The sequence below is a fragment of the Callorhinchus milii genome, unplaced genomic scaffold (genome assembly GCF_018977255.1).
Source record: "Callorhinchus milii isolate IMCB2004 unplaced genomic scaffold, IMCB_Cmil_1.0 Scaffold5, whole genome shotgun sequence".
In the NCBI taxonomy this organism is placed as follows: domain Eukaryota; kingdom Metazoa; phylum Chordata; class Chondrichthyes; order Chimaeriformes; family Callorhinchidae; genus Callorhinchus; species Callorhinchus milii.
Window position 1 is genome coordinate 4,709,863 of NW_024704746.1, and position 15,021 is coordinate 4,724,883.

The 15,021-nt window shown below is 47.5% G+C and overlaps 1 protein-coding gene across 1 annotated transcript in view; it reads left to right on the forward strand.

The window, feature by feature from the left end:
* Window positions 1-15,021, forward strand: part of LOC103184804 (probable voltage-dependent R-type calcium channel subunit alpha-1E) — a 77,301-nt gene that overhangs the window by 18,166 nt on the left and 44,114 nt on the right. The window contains exons 5-12 of the mRNA XM_042335343.1: window positions 1,180-1,332; window positions 2,716-2,906; window positions 4,193-4,296; window positions 7,332-7,447; window positions 9,561-9,617; window positions 10,474-10,563; window positions 13,927-14,139; window positions 14,852-14,964. Of these exons, the coding sequence (XP_042191277.1) occupies window positions 1,180-1,332; window positions 2,716-2,906; window positions 4,193-4,296; window positions 7,332-7,447; window positions 9,561-9,617; window positions 10,474-10,563; window positions 13,927-14,139; window positions 14,852-14,964 (1,037 nt within the window). The remainder of the gene's footprint in view (window positions 1-1,179; window positions 1,333-2,715; window positions 2,907-4,192; window positions 4,297-7,331; window positions 7,448-9,560; window positions 9,618-10,473; window positions 10,564-13,926; window positions 14,140-14,851; window positions 14,965-15,021) is intronic.

Here is a 15,021-nt window from a genome sequence, read left to right on the forward strand (position 1 = left end):
CACCGCTGCTGGAACACTTATTCATTCCTTTGTTATGTCACCTTAAACTTTTCCGGCATACTCTGATCTCCTCAGATCTGCCATTCACAAGCTGCAACTCATCCAAAACTCTGAAACCTCCATCCTTGCCCAGCACAGACTCCTCACATCCCATACCACAGTCTTGCCAGTCTTCACTGTGCCCAGTGAATTGATTTCAATGTAAACACCCTCACTTGCAAATTAATGGCACGTCCTTATGAGGAGTCATGTAACTTAGTGGTTAGAGCACTCACCTCGCAAGCGAGAGGACCTGGTTTTAATTCCCAGACGGGGAAATGCTGGGCAAGTTTCCTTACTCCTCATGCCTCTGTTTACCTAGCAGTAAGTAGGAATCGCTTTTCCAGGGGTAATAATCCCTTAAATATAATAATAATTTGGTCATTCAATCCATAGCTGTTTGTGCGACACTGCTGTGTGCAATTGGATGCCGGGGTTCGCCCACAAAATATACAGTGAATTCACTTTACAATATACTCTGTGAAGCACTCTGAGATCGTCTCGAAGACAAGATAAAGCGTTATATCAAATGCAAGGATTATTATTATTATCTCTGATATTCTAGATCTCCACTTGCTCCCTCTCCTCGGCTAACTGGGGCTTGCTGTGCATCCTTACTGTGCTATCATTAGTGGCCATGCCTTCAATTCCTAAGTCCTAACCCCCGGAACTCCCTCCTCTACCATTCCATCTCCCTCCCTCTCTTTTAGTCCTACCTAAAAACCTACCTTTTCAACCAATGGCGACCTTCCCTTTCACCCCTCTCCCTTTGTGTCTATCCCCATCTTTTTAAAGCATTCCGAGATTTTTACTCTGTATGAAGGATGCTCCAGAAATGCAAGGTGTATTGTTGTGTAGAGGGAGTTTTACTCTGTGTTTAAGCCGTTCTGTAACTAACTGGGAGTGCTAGATAGACAGTGTAGAGGGAACTTTCCTATGCATATATTCAGTGTAAAAGCTGATTTTGGAGTCCTGGATAAAACACAGCACACTGACTAACCCTCCAGCCTTTGAAGCCTTCATAGCTTGTGTATTTGGAGATTTGGATGTGGGTGGGTGGTAGGGCTGTGTGCGTAACAGTGGTGTGATGTATGTGAGTGGGTGTGTCCATTGTGTGAACTGACCTGTACTATTTACCAGGCCTGCAGATCGTGTTGAAGTCGATTATAAAGGCTATGGTGCCACTGCTGCAGATCGGACTGCTGCTCTTCTTTGCTATCCTCATGTTTGCCATCATTGGCTTGGAATTTTACAACGGCATACTACATCGCACTTGCTATTCCAACGACTCTGGTCAGTGCAGCACCAACTGTGTGCACTTACATACTCCATACACGTCAGCCTGCACTCACACACTCCCCTCGCAGAGCATACACTGCATACAGTTAAGTGCTCCCTGCACATGAGGGTGTTCCCCTACATACTCCCAGTACACAACCACGTTCACTTATACACTCCCCATACACCACCATGTGCACTTACGCAATTCCTATATACAGCAGCGTGCAGTTTACATACTCCCTGTACAAAACACTGTGCACTTACACATCTTTGACACACATTGTGCACTTACATATCTGTACCCACAATGTGCACTTACACACGTTCCATGTTTTTTGGTCCGCTGGGTTTTTGACACACGCAGAAACCCATCACCATTCTTAAATGTAGCCAAACCAAACTAAGAGTTCCATGCATTCCACTTACACATGGAAATTCCAGACATATTTATTGGAATGGAATACGCATTCTAACTCTGAAGCATTCTTCTTACCTAAATCCAGAGATTATTAGGTACAGGTTGGCAAGAGCCAGTGCTTGGGGTCTGCAGAGTGTACGTTGGGTTAACTGTGGGGTCTAACCAGCTAAAAACGCATAGCTTGCTATTGAGAGTGCTGTCTGGAAGCTTTACTGCTGCTTGTCCAGCTAGGACCACCCAACTTGTTCTTTTGATTCCCGGGCAGGACAAAACCTTAGGCAAGTTTTCTTAATCTACTTATCTCTGTTTACCTAGCAGTAAGTAGGTTCCGATTGTTAGTCGATTGGCGGATCGCTTTTCCAGGGGTAATAATCCCTTAAAAAAAAATAGTAATGCTGTGGTCACTCAATCTACGACTGTTTGTGGTACACCCCTGTAGCTGCCCCGTTTCACAAAACACACAATCACCACACAAAACTCCATCCCTCTCTACCCCTCCGTCCTACTCACTCTCTATTTTTAAACCTCACCATAAAAATCTCCTGTTTTACCTCCCTCCTCTATCTCACTCAGCATCCAATTCCATCTTTGTGAAGCGATCCAAGACGTAATCCTAGTGCAGGGTACTATATAAATGCAAGTTGCACTTACACACTCACTGCACATGCATGCGCTTTCCAGAGTGTACTTACATCCTCATTGATTACACCAGCATGCACTTACACACTCACTGAATTCACCCACATGAATTTACTCACTACACTTGTCAGCATGGTGTGAGTAGGAGACACCAGTAGGTCTTGGGCAAGACCAGGGTCAGACTGAGTATTACTTAGGACTGTGATACAAAACAAAATTACATTTGTATAGCACCATCACGCTGGGCGGGCGTTCCAAGGCCCTGTCCAGTCAGGGATTTGGACTCGAGCTAGCTGAGGAGGAATCAATAAACCACAGGCCCTTATGTTGTTATACAGCCAGAGAAGGCCTGGAGCTGCCCTTCCCTTGTGGCACACAGGGACCGGCCCGACTCTGCCCAGATGGTATGGTGTGTGAATACTGGATTGGACCCAACAACGGAATCACCCAGTTTGACAACATCCTCTTTGCTGTGCTCACCGTCTTCCAGTGCATCACCATGGAGGGATGGACCACCATCCTATACAACGTGAGTGAGTTTCTTCCTTGGCATTATTGCATCTTTTCCCCCCCTCCCCCCCAGCCTCACAGCCTCTCTATCTCCATCCTGGCATTACCATCTATCTCTCTCCCCACTCTGGTATTACCACATACCTCTCTCCCCACTCTGGCATTACCATATCTCCCTCTCCCTACTCTGGCATTACCATATCTCTCTCTCCTTACCCTGGCATTATCATTCTCTCTCTCTCTCTCTCCCTCTTTCCTCACCCTGGCATTATCATCTATCACTCTCCCTCTTTCCCCATCCTGGCATTATCATCTCTCTCTCTCCCTCTTTCCCCACCCTGACATTATCATCTCCCTCTTTCCCACCCTGACATTACCATCTCTCTCTCTCTCCCTCTTTCCCCACCCTGACATGACCCTCTCTCCCCACCCTGACATGACCCTCTCTCCCCACCCTGACATGACCCTCTCTCCCCACCCTGACATGACCCTCTCTCCCCACCCTGACATGACCCTCTCTCCCCACCCTGACATGACCCTCTCCCCCCGCCCTGACATGACCCTCTCTCCCCACCCTGACATGACCCTCTCTCCCCGCCCTGACATGACCCTCTCTCCCCGCCCTGACATGACCCTCTCTCCCCGCCCTGACATGACCCTCTCTCCCCACCCTGACATGACCCTCTCCCCCACCCTGACATGACCCTCTCCCCCCACCCTGACATGACCCTCTCTCCAGCATTACTTTTTGTCTCTCTGTCTTTTCTTCCTTCCCAGCCCCCAACATCATCACCTGTCTTTCTCCCCCTCTCCCCGTCATCACCAACTATCTCCCCCTCTCCTCACCATCACTGCCTCTCTTTCTCCCCTTCTCCCTTGCATCATAGCCTCTCTCTCCCCCTTTTCCTTGCATCACCACCCCTCTCTCTCCCCCTTTCCCTTGCATCACAGCCTATCACTTTCTCTTGTCTCTCTCCCTCTCGGCATCACTAGCTGTGTCATTCTCTTTTCTCTCTCCCGACATCACCTCCTGCCTTTCTCCTCCCTGACATCACTAACTGTTTCTCTCTCATCCTTCCTCTTCCCCCCCCTACCCCACATTTTTCTCTCTCCCCTCTCTTTCCCAGCATCACTGTCTGTCTATCATTCTCCCAGTATCAGTGTGTTTTTTTTCTCTCTCTTTCCCTGTCACACTCTCTCCCCCTCAGCATCACTGCTCTTCACAGCATAACCACCTTATGGTGCTACAGACTGATATGCCTGTCGTGTCATGGGTGAACCTGCTCTCCTCTTATAATCTTTCAGACTAATGATGCCTTGGGCGCCCTGTGGAACTGGCTGTATTTCATTCCCCTCATTATCATCGGCTCCTTCTTTGTGCTGAACCTGGTTCTTGGGGTGCTCTCTGGGTAAGTGTCCTGTGTCACATATCGCACTTCAATGAAGTCCATCAACTAAATATCTGACTAGAACTTCTGAAAGAATCAATAATCTCAAATTGTTAAACCTGGATTCAAGGAATGTTTTTGATAAGGTGTCGGATAACAAACATTGCCAAAATTAAGCACTTGGGATTGATTGAAAAGTTCTAAAATGAATTGAGGAATGGTGAAGGAACGGTGGCAGAATGAAAATTAAAGGATCTTTGTTGGATTAGCAAAGATTAGTTAATGGGGTACGCAGGATCTGTGTTTGGACTTCTCTTGTTGGCTCTCTCATATATACAGTGGAAGCCGGTTAAGCTGGACACATCGGGGCCAGCCGTTTTGTCCGGCTTATGTGACGTCCGAGGCTAACCATGGTTCCATTACCTCTTCACGCCCAGCAGAGGAGCAGCGGTGGTGTCTCCTCCCTCCCATTGTTGTTCCCATTGGACGGGAAAGAGACCAATTAGCGGTGGTTCCGTGGTGGTTAACTGCCTGAAGCCACTTGTGGACGGATGGGCACTCTACCCATTCACAAGCGGCTTCAACTATCAATCACGATTTGACTCTTCCCATTCCATCCTTTGTTGCTTCCCATTCCTCCGCCCCATCAATGATTGACACCCCTACTCCAGAATGGAAGGAGTCCACTGCCAATCAATTATAATTTGACTCCTCCCATCTTCATCCTGGACCTGCTCATGGCTGAATGAAGGTGTTCCTGATACAGAAGGCGCGTGTGAGTACATTCAGCAGCAACCAGCGTGGCATTTTGTCCGGATTAACCGGATTGTTGTACAAATTAACTGACATATTTAAAACAGGTAAGAATACAAATGAATCAGGGCCACGCTTTTTGTCCAATTTACCTGGCATCCAAGGTGAACTGGCTTACATTGGTTTGTGTATCGGCTTGGCACAGTGGTACACTCTCTCCTCTTAGAAGGTTGTGAGTTCCAGCCCACGTTGAGTCTTGGAACCACATAGCCTAAGCTAACACTTCAATGCAGTGCTGGGGTATGTTTCATTGTCAGAGAAGCTGTCCTTCAGATGAGACGTTAAACCGAGGTCCACTCTGCCTGTTCATAGATGTTCAAGATCTCATGACAGTATTTCAAAAGAGAAGGGAGTTTATCCCGTTATCCTGGCCAACAATCCACCCCACCTCCCATTAAAAAATTGGTCACTCACTCCATGGCTGTTTGTGGGACATTGCTGTGTGCAACTGGTTGCCGCGTTTCGCCTACAAAAGACCTGTGTCCTGCTTAGACACAGGTCTTATATGCCGCAAGCTTGACCTGCATTGGGATATCGCTGTCATCGAAGAGAGACAAGCACGACAAGTGTGCCCTTCTCCCCTTCTCTGTGCATTCCCTCAGGATAATGTCCAAGCAAAAGCTGGACCATAAACCCCACGTATTGAGAAAAATCAACAACTGGGACTGATGCCTCTCGCATCTTCCAATCAATAGCCTTGATGTCCTCTCTTCAGAAGTGCAGAACCATGATTCCGCACGAGAGAACCCATCATGTTCTACTGAGTGGCCCAGTGTTCCAGCTGGCAAGTGCAATGCATAAGATCCCCAGGTGAGTCTGCCAACAACACAATAACATCTGTAAACAGAAGCTCTGCAATCCTGTCAGCATCTCTGGAACAGATGCACCCCCTTGAAGGCCAAAATATATCATCCAGCTGTTTGAATTATTTATTTTTTAATAATTTTAGGATTTTATTTTACACAAAGTTGTTAGGGATTGAAATGTTCTACCAGGTGTGATGAGCAAGATGAATGGAAATGAATAATTAACTCTTTTCAAAGAGATTGTCTTTATGGGTGAAAGAACCATATTGTAAATTTCTATGGTTTTATAATAATCCTTGTGTTTGATATTGCATCTTATCATGTCATCAATATTTCACGACGCACTTTACAGGATTTATTGTAAAGTGGAGTGACTGTAATTTTACATGTGAACATGGCAGTCAATTTGCTCACAGCAGTGACTCACAAACAGCCATGAATAAAGCTGTAAGAAAATCGTGATATTTTAGTCCAAATGTTGTGGCCATAGTCTGTTAAAGTTTCAGTTTTGGTGTGGTCAGTTCAAGTACCTAAAGTGAGTATGTGCTTCCATTGGACTATCTGCCAGTCCATCAACCCATCCCACGCTTTCATTGTGAGAGTCCTGTAGCTTAGTGGTTAGAGCCCTTGCCTCGTATCGAGAGAACCTTGGTTTGATTCCCGGCCAGGGCGAAACATTGGACAAATTTCTGTGTTCCACCCACCTCTGTTTACCTAGCAGTAGGTAGTTGTTAGTTGATTGGCGGATTGCTTTTCCTAGGGTAATAATTCCTTAAAAAAAATTTACTCAATCCACGACTGTTGTTTCGCGTTTCGCCCACAAAATATACGGTCAATTCACTTTATAGGATATTTATCAAAGACGTGATAAGGCGATACATCTGGAACTCCAGCCCGGCCCAAGGCAGCAAATCTGACCTCGTAGACCTTCTGTAAATCAGAAAGGATTTTGTTGGCCCCGCAGTGCCAGTGCGACTGCCGGGGCATGTACAGGGCAGCACCCCCCCACCTTTCCCGCTGAGCCTGCCAGCAGCTCTCCCATTGCCTCCTGGGCCGAGCGGCAGCTCCGTGAAAATCGTGGCCTGTGATTTTCTTACAGGCTTAACTACGATGTGGCTGACCAGTTTTATCTGGGGGAATTGTCGGACACCTTTTCAAATAGAGTTATGAGAACTTTACCTAACCTCTCTCACTTTCTCTTTCTCCCCATTCCATTCGCCACTCTATATATCCTGTGCGGTATCCTACTGGATGGACTATTTAAACAGCTTTACTCTGCATTTAATGTATGCTGTCGCTGACCTGGGACTTCTGGATAAACAATGAGGATGGAGTTTTACTCTCTAACTAACCTATGCTGGAGCTAACCTGGAAATACGGGATCCACAGTGGAGTTAGCTTTACTCTCCTAATACTCGTAATCTACCTCTTCCTCAGGGAGTTTGCGAAGGAACGAGAAAGAGTGGAGAACAGGAGATGCTATCTGAAGTTGCGCCGGCAGCAGCAGATTGAGCGAGAGTTGAATGGTTACCGCGCCTGGATCGACAAAGCGGGTAAGACTGAGAGACAGCATGACAGTCTGCTAGAGACTGAGAGATGAGGTTTGTTATATCATGAGGGATACAGGGAATAGGGATTCACTGGGAGTGAACTTTGTTTCAAATTTAGGGGTGGTGGGGTGGTGGTGGGAAAGAGTGTATATAGAATAACAGGTCCCTGGAGTGATTGTGACAGGTTGGTTCTTGCGGAATGGAGAAAACCAAATTTGATCACAGTGTTAAACTTAAAACTTGCATGTTTATTCACACAAATTAATCACCACAGTTAAAATCTCTTGACTAAATATTATTTTACTGTGTTTTCACAAATGGGAAACCCCATAACCTGTGTTGAGTTAATTTCCTGTTTCACACCCCCTCATTCAATGAAAACATGGGAAAACATTTTGCAGAAAATTGTGGGGATTTGATTGTTGCTATTGAGAGGTATATTTTACTGACAACCTACATTTTTTCACTTTATTGATTAAAAACTAAACATGAAGAAATAACTGACTGCGGGGCTCCAGGAGGTCACCACCCACTGCCTTTTGGGGCCCGCCACTGCACACAAAGGGAGTGTGAGACACACCTTCACAGCGACAGACACACACGCAGAGAGAGAGACACACACACTCACTCACAGACGGAGAGGGGTGGGGGCGCGGATGGGTGTGTGTGTGCGCGTGTCGCGGATGGGTGGGGGAGCATGTGTCGCGGTGGAGCAGGAGGTGAGGTTTCGCGGTTTTGGGCGGGGGTTGGGGCTGTGTGTGTCGTTGTGGGGGGTGGGTGTTACAGAGGGGTATGTGTGTAGCGGATTCCTCGGGAAAGTTGCAGCTGTACTTTTCTATTGGCCCAGGTCATAGGCCGGAATCTAATTGAGTGGGTACAGTAGTGTATGTGCAGCAGTCAGTGGCTCCTAGCTGTGTCAGAAAAACACACAATCACTCCATTTTACAATATATTTTGTGCAGTGCTTTGTAATGTCCTCCTGACACGAAAGGTGCACAATGGAAACCATACACCTTGGCTCCTGTTAACGTCTCCTTACCTGCAGCTCTAACCTTCTTTACCTCCCTGGTCTATCCTTCAGACTCCATGAACCTGTGTGTAACCTAGGCATCAGGTTCGACCACAGCTGCCCTTCCTACCCCATATCAGGTCCCTGACCAGGACCGCCTTCCTCCACCTCTGTCACATTACCTGCCCCTGAAAGGACCTCACCCCCAAGGCAGCCGAACCCCTTATCGATGCAATTGTCACCTCCAATGGCCTCCTTGCTGGTTTCATCAGCTCCATCATTCATGAAATCCAATTAATTTAAAACTCTGCCGCCTGTATCCTCACTCACACCAAACTCTGTAGCCCCATTACTAGCCAGGCTCCATCCACTGGCTCCCTATTACAGAACCAATAGATTTCAAGACACTCGTGTGCAAATCACTTAATTCCCTGGCACCTCCCTACCTCTCTGACCTACTTACACCCCACTGCACTCCCTGCTGCCTTCGCTCAGCTGGCTCTGCCCTCTGCATGTCCCTCATCTTTTCCGCTCCACCATCGATGGTCGTGCTTTCAGCACTATGCTCTGAAACTATTTTCTGCTTCATTTCCTCCACTTTACCTCTTTACCTATCTTCAGATCACCACTGAAGACCTTCCTCTTTGAGTGTGCCTATGGTCACCTCTCCCATCTTGATGGAAGTGCCGGCCTTTGAATGAGACGTTAAACCGAGGTCCTGACTGCCTGTTCGGGTGGACCTTAAAGATCTCATTGCACAATAGGAAAAAAAGAAGAGAGGTGCTCTTTCCCAGTGTCCCGGCCAACAATCCCATAGATAAAATTGGTCACTAGCTTCATGGTTTTTTGTGGGACGTTTCAATGAACATTGGTCACGTTTGCCTACAAAATACACACACTCTATACTTTACAATAAAAATCTAGTGAAGTGCTTTGAGACATGTTGATGTGATATGGTGCTATTATCAATGCAAAGATTATTATTATTACAGTGCATGTGCAGCAGTCAGTGACTTCTTGCTGTGTGGCTTTGGGGTATTGTGTGTAGCAGTCAGTGACTTTTGCGGTGCATGACTCTGACACTACATTCTCTGGTCTCGGTCATAGAGGAGGTGATGCTACTGGAAGAAAATAAGAATGCTGGCGACGTGTCTGCTCTGGAAGGTAAACTGTCACCTTGGCAACACCCTCTTCGTAGGGAAGGAGAGAGAACAGAGGGGGAGGGAAGAGAGAAATAATGGATGAGGGAAATAATGGAGGAGGGAGGAGGAGGGAGAACAGAGGAGGGGACGAGAGAATGAACGGGAGAGAGAAATAGAGGGGAGGGAATAGAGTGAAGCGAGGTAGGGGAGAGAAGGGAGGGGGAGAGGAAGAGAAAGAAAGGAACGGGAGAGAGAGGACAAGGGAGGTGAGAGACATGGAGGAGGGAGAGTGGGAAGAGAATAGGGGGAAGAGAGAGAAAACAAGGAGAAGGAGGGAATAAATGGTGGAGGATTAAAGAGAAGGGAGGTGGGACAAAGAGAAAGGGGAGTGGAGAGAAGGGGAAGGGAGTGGAGGGGAAGAGGGAAGAGAAGGAGAGAGAATGGAAGGGGGCAGGAGAAAGAGAGGGAGGCGGGACAGAGAAGGGAGGGAGGAGAGAAGGAAAGAGAAGGGGAGAGAGAACGTAAGGGGAGAAAGAAGGGAGGGGAAAGAACAGAGAGGGAGAGAGAAAAGGGAGTGGGGAGATAGAGAGAAGGAAGGGGCGATGAGAGGGCGAGAGGAACGTAGGAGAGAGACGGAGAGAAAGGAGGTGGAGAGAACAGAGAGTGAATAGAGGAGCGAGAGCACAGGGGAGGGAGGGAGAGAACCCAGTGAGAGGGACAAAGTATGAAGGGGGAGGAGATCACATGGAGGGGAGTTCAGAGGGTGGTGCGGGGGTTGGGTGTGCTCCTTCGATGGGGTTATCCTGTAGAGGCAATTTGGGGAGATCGATCCCCTGTTGTCCTTTAACTATTTTTCTTTTCTTGCTTTCCCAATTCAGTCCTTAGAAGAGCCACGATCAAAAGAGGCCGGATGGAGATGGTGCACACTGAGCCCAGCGATGAGCATTATACTGAGATCTCCTCTGTGGGTGAGTAAGGAAATGTGGGAGAGTCAGGAAACTTGGGAATGGAAAAGCAAGATTTTATGCATTTTACACATGGCAATTGAGAAGAGCAAGAGGTCATGTTGCATTGGTTAGGCCACAATGGAATATTGAATCTAATTTTGTGGTTAATTATAGAAAAGAGATCACAGCCATGGGGAGGGAACCAAGGAGGTTTAAGTGGAAATTATGTCTTAGTTAATGTGGAGAAACTTGAAAAGTTGTGAAGAAGTGTTATGGGGATCCAATGGGGGTTTCAAAAATATAACTGGATTGATAGGGTAAATAGAGAAAAACTATTTCCACTGATCTACGAATCCTGTAGATTCCTGTAGCTCAGTGGTTAGAGCACTCGACTTGCAAGTGAGAGACCTAGGTTCGATTCCCGGCAGGGCTAAACCTTGGGCAAGTTTCCTTACTCCACATACCTGATAATAATCCCTCAACAAAAAAATATAATAATTTGGTCACTTCAATCCACGACTGTTTGTGGGACACTGCTGTGCGCAATTGGCTGTCACGTTTTGCCCACAAAATATACAGTCAATTCACTTTACAGTATATTTTGTGAAGAGCTTTGAGACGTCTAGAAGACGTGAAAAGCGCTATATCAAATACAAGGATTATTTTTATTAATCAATAGGGCATCAACTGAGAATTATTAGCAGATAAAAGGGGGAGGGTAGAGTAATGTATTTACAGAAGGTTGTTAGAATTTAGAGTGCTTTACCACAAAATGGATGTTAGCTAAATCCATTAATAGCATTTAAAAGGGCATTGGCTAAATATCTGAGGAAAAATAATAGTAAAGGACTTTGGGAAAGAAGAGGATTAGAGTGAGAGTTCCAGTTGTGGGAGAGCGAGCACCAGCACATTAACAGTATGGAAAAAGCAGGGGAATGAGATTAGAATAGAGAGTTCCAGTGGGGAACGAGCATCAACACAGAAAAGATTGGGAGAGAGCAGGGAATGGGATTAGAGTACAAAGCTGCAGTGGGAATGAGCACCATCACAAACATGACATTCCAAGATTCTACCCTGTGCGAAAGACGCTATATAAATATGAGTTGTTATTGATGTGATGGGACAGAGAGTGGGAATGGGTTTAGAGTAGAGAGCTCCAGTGAGGGAGCTCAGCGGCCACCTCCTTTTCTGTAATTTCTATGTTTCTTGGTGTCCCCTGGCACATGACATAGCTGACAACTTTCTGAGGCATTAGGGTAACTCTCATCCATTATTTGTCATTCCTAGACTAGATTGCTCTGAAGATCTTCACTACATTCCACGTCCCCTCTTACGCTTGGCTCCACATGCTCATTATTCCCATATGCCAAGCTTCATTGGCTGCCCAGCATTACCCTAGCGGATCAACTTTAACATCCTTGTCCTGACCTTCACACTGTCACATTTCCTTTGACCCCATTCTCCTGCCCTTACCCTCCACTCTTCCAAGTATGCTCTTTTGCTTGTGTCCCACCCACTCAATCTAGCCATCAGTGGCTGAGCCTCCAGCCATTATACTTCTCTAGATTTTTTTTCTAAAAATCCTTCAGAACCGTAGGGCCAATGACTGAGGTTGTTTGTTCTTTGATGAAACAGTTCTTTTTTTTATGGTTCTGAGCTCCTGGGATTGCAGCGGAGAAGCTTCCTCCAGCCCATTTGTAAAGTCAAGGATCAAGCAGTGAGGTGGATTAATGGTAAACACGGAAAGCGGCTAAAGGGAGGGAGGGCTCCGGCCTACACTGACCTGTCATTGAGCACCTTAGAGGCAGAGTCAGCCTCACAGCGGGCACATCTATTTGCCAAAGCCTCTCACATGAGGACCTGAATTAAGTAGCTGGTGCTGAGTAAGCCTGGTACGCGGCATTGGATTTGCACCTCGAGAACATCAAGGTGCCTAGCACGTCACAAGCTAAAAGTCCTGTAAAGGTTCTCCCATCATGCTGAAGACAGATGTCCAATAAATAACTGATAAAGGAAACTTGGAGGCTTCCACCGACAGCTGCTGGAAGGGGTCACCTGTAGTCTGAGTTGATGAACACGTTTGTACTTGGAATCTACCTTGATTGGTTTGCAGAGAGCAGCTGCTGCTCAAGCTCTGCACCTGCAGTTGATGGAACTATCGCTCAATGGGAAGGGATGTGTATCCCAGATGTGGACAGGAAGATGGTGGCATTGCTCTTGCCAATCGCTTGGGGCAGAGACTCTTTCCTCAGCTTCTGTTAACCCTTTAAGCCAAAGCCATAACGGGTAGGGTGGTCTTAACTGCACAAGTAGCGGGAAATCTTGCAGACCGTGTTTTCAATAGCAAACTATGCTCTTTTAACTGGTTAGACTTCCAACAGTATTCCAAAGCACACTCTGGGTTCCCCAAGCCTTGTTCTTGCCAACCTGTGCCTAATACTTTCCGGAATTAGGTAAGCAGGACGAGAAGGAGCGCATTCCATTCCAACAATCAATCTTTGGAATTTCAAGGTGGGATGTAGCTCAATGGTTAGAGCATTCACCTCTAAATGAGAGTGACCTGGGTTTGATTCCTGGCAGGGCAAAATGTTGGCCAAGTTTCCTTACTCCACATGGCTCTGTTCACCTGTAAGTAGGAACCTGATAGTTAGTCAATTGTCAGATCGCTTTACCGGAGATAATAATCCTTTTTTCAAAAAATTATAATTTGGTCACTCAGTCCATGGCTGTTTGTGGAACACTGCTGTGCACAATTGGTTGCTGTGTTTCGCCCACAAATATACAGTCAATTCACTTACAATATATTCTGTAAACCCTATGAGCGGTCTAGAAGATGTGAAAAGCGCTATATCAAATGCAAGGATTATTATTATTATAACTCTATTTGGTTTGGGTACTCTTAAAGCATGGTGATGAGTTTCCACATGTGTCAGACACCTGGCTGACAAAAAGTATTTTTTCCTTTTTGGAAACAATAACAATTTACATTTATATAAAGCACCTTTCACATCAGGAGGATGGGAGCCAAGGATGGTGGGGAAGCTGAGGAGACCGCCGGCCGTAGCCGGTGGAGACCGCCGGCCGTAGCCGGTGGAGACCGCCGGCCGTAGCCGGTGGAGACCGCCGGCCGTAGCCGGTGGAGACCGCCGGCCGTAGCCGGTGGAGACCGCCGGCCGTAGCCGGTGGAGACCGCCGGCCGTAGCCGGTGGAGACCGCCGGCCGTAGCCGGTGGAGCCGGCCGTAGCCGGTGGAGACCGCCGGCCGTAGCCGGTGGAGACCGCCGGCCGTAGCCGGTGGAGACCGCCGGCCGTAGCCGGTGGAGACCCTAGCCGGTGACGACTGACAGCCCTAGCCTGTGGTGATTGATGGCTGTAACCTGTTCAGGGTCTCCGCTAGCCAGAGCAAGCATCAAAAGTATCAAGATGGCTGAAGGTTCTTCTTACTGTCAACGGAAGGAACGAATGCTGCGTATCTCTGTGCGCCACATGATCAAATCCAACACGTTCTACTGGACGGTCCTGGGGCTGGTCGGCTTAAACACTTTTTGTGTTGCTGTCGTCCATTACAATCAGCCTGTGTGGCTCTCCACCGTGCTGTGTGAGTATGTATATGGAGGGCAGGGGGTGAGGGTATGGAGGGCGTGGGTACAGAGGGCCATGGGTTGATGCCAGGGGTGGACTAGGTATTATGGAAATCAGAAAATTTCCCAAGCACCCACATGAATGGTTCCTCAGTGCCCGTGTGAATGGCTCCCGATGCTTGCTACCCCGTGCAGCAACCTAGTTTAGAAGTTCCAGTTTTTAAACGGGCAGATATTTCATGCTTTTTGATGCCCCCCACAAACCGACACCTCCCACAAATTAGTGCCCCATTTTCCTTGACAATCCTGAGCCCTTTGGGGAAGCTCGTCCACCACTGGATGAGGATGAGAGTAGAGAGAGCTGGAGGTTGGGTGTGGGGGCCACGAGCACTGGGGAGGAGGCGCAGGGGGCAATGAGGTGGTGGGGATGAGTGCGGCAGTGAGTGTGTTGTATGAGTGCATTTGAGTGCTTGTGTGTTTGCATGTATGTGCGCGTGTGAGGGTGTTTGTGTGTGTGCAGCAGTGTGTCTGTGAGTGCATCCCAACATTGTGTCTGAATGCATGTTGTGTGAGTGTGCTTGTGTGTGCATATGAGTGGGGTTGCAAGTGTGATTGTGATTCTGAAATTCTGCCGATCTCCTGCCAAGCTGGATCCTGCCAGCCTCCTGCCTAGCTGGATTGCGACCTCCCCTCTGCAGCTCTTACCTTCCTCTCTATTTGCTTTCACAGACTATGCGGAGTTTACGTTTCTAGGACTCTTCCTATTGGAGATGTTCCTGAAGATGTATGGTCTGGGGCCTCGCCTCTACTTCTACTCTTCCTTCAACTGCTTCGACTGTGGGGTAAGTGCTTGACAGATGCAGCTTTCCTCCACATTGCTCTGGGTCTGAATCACACAG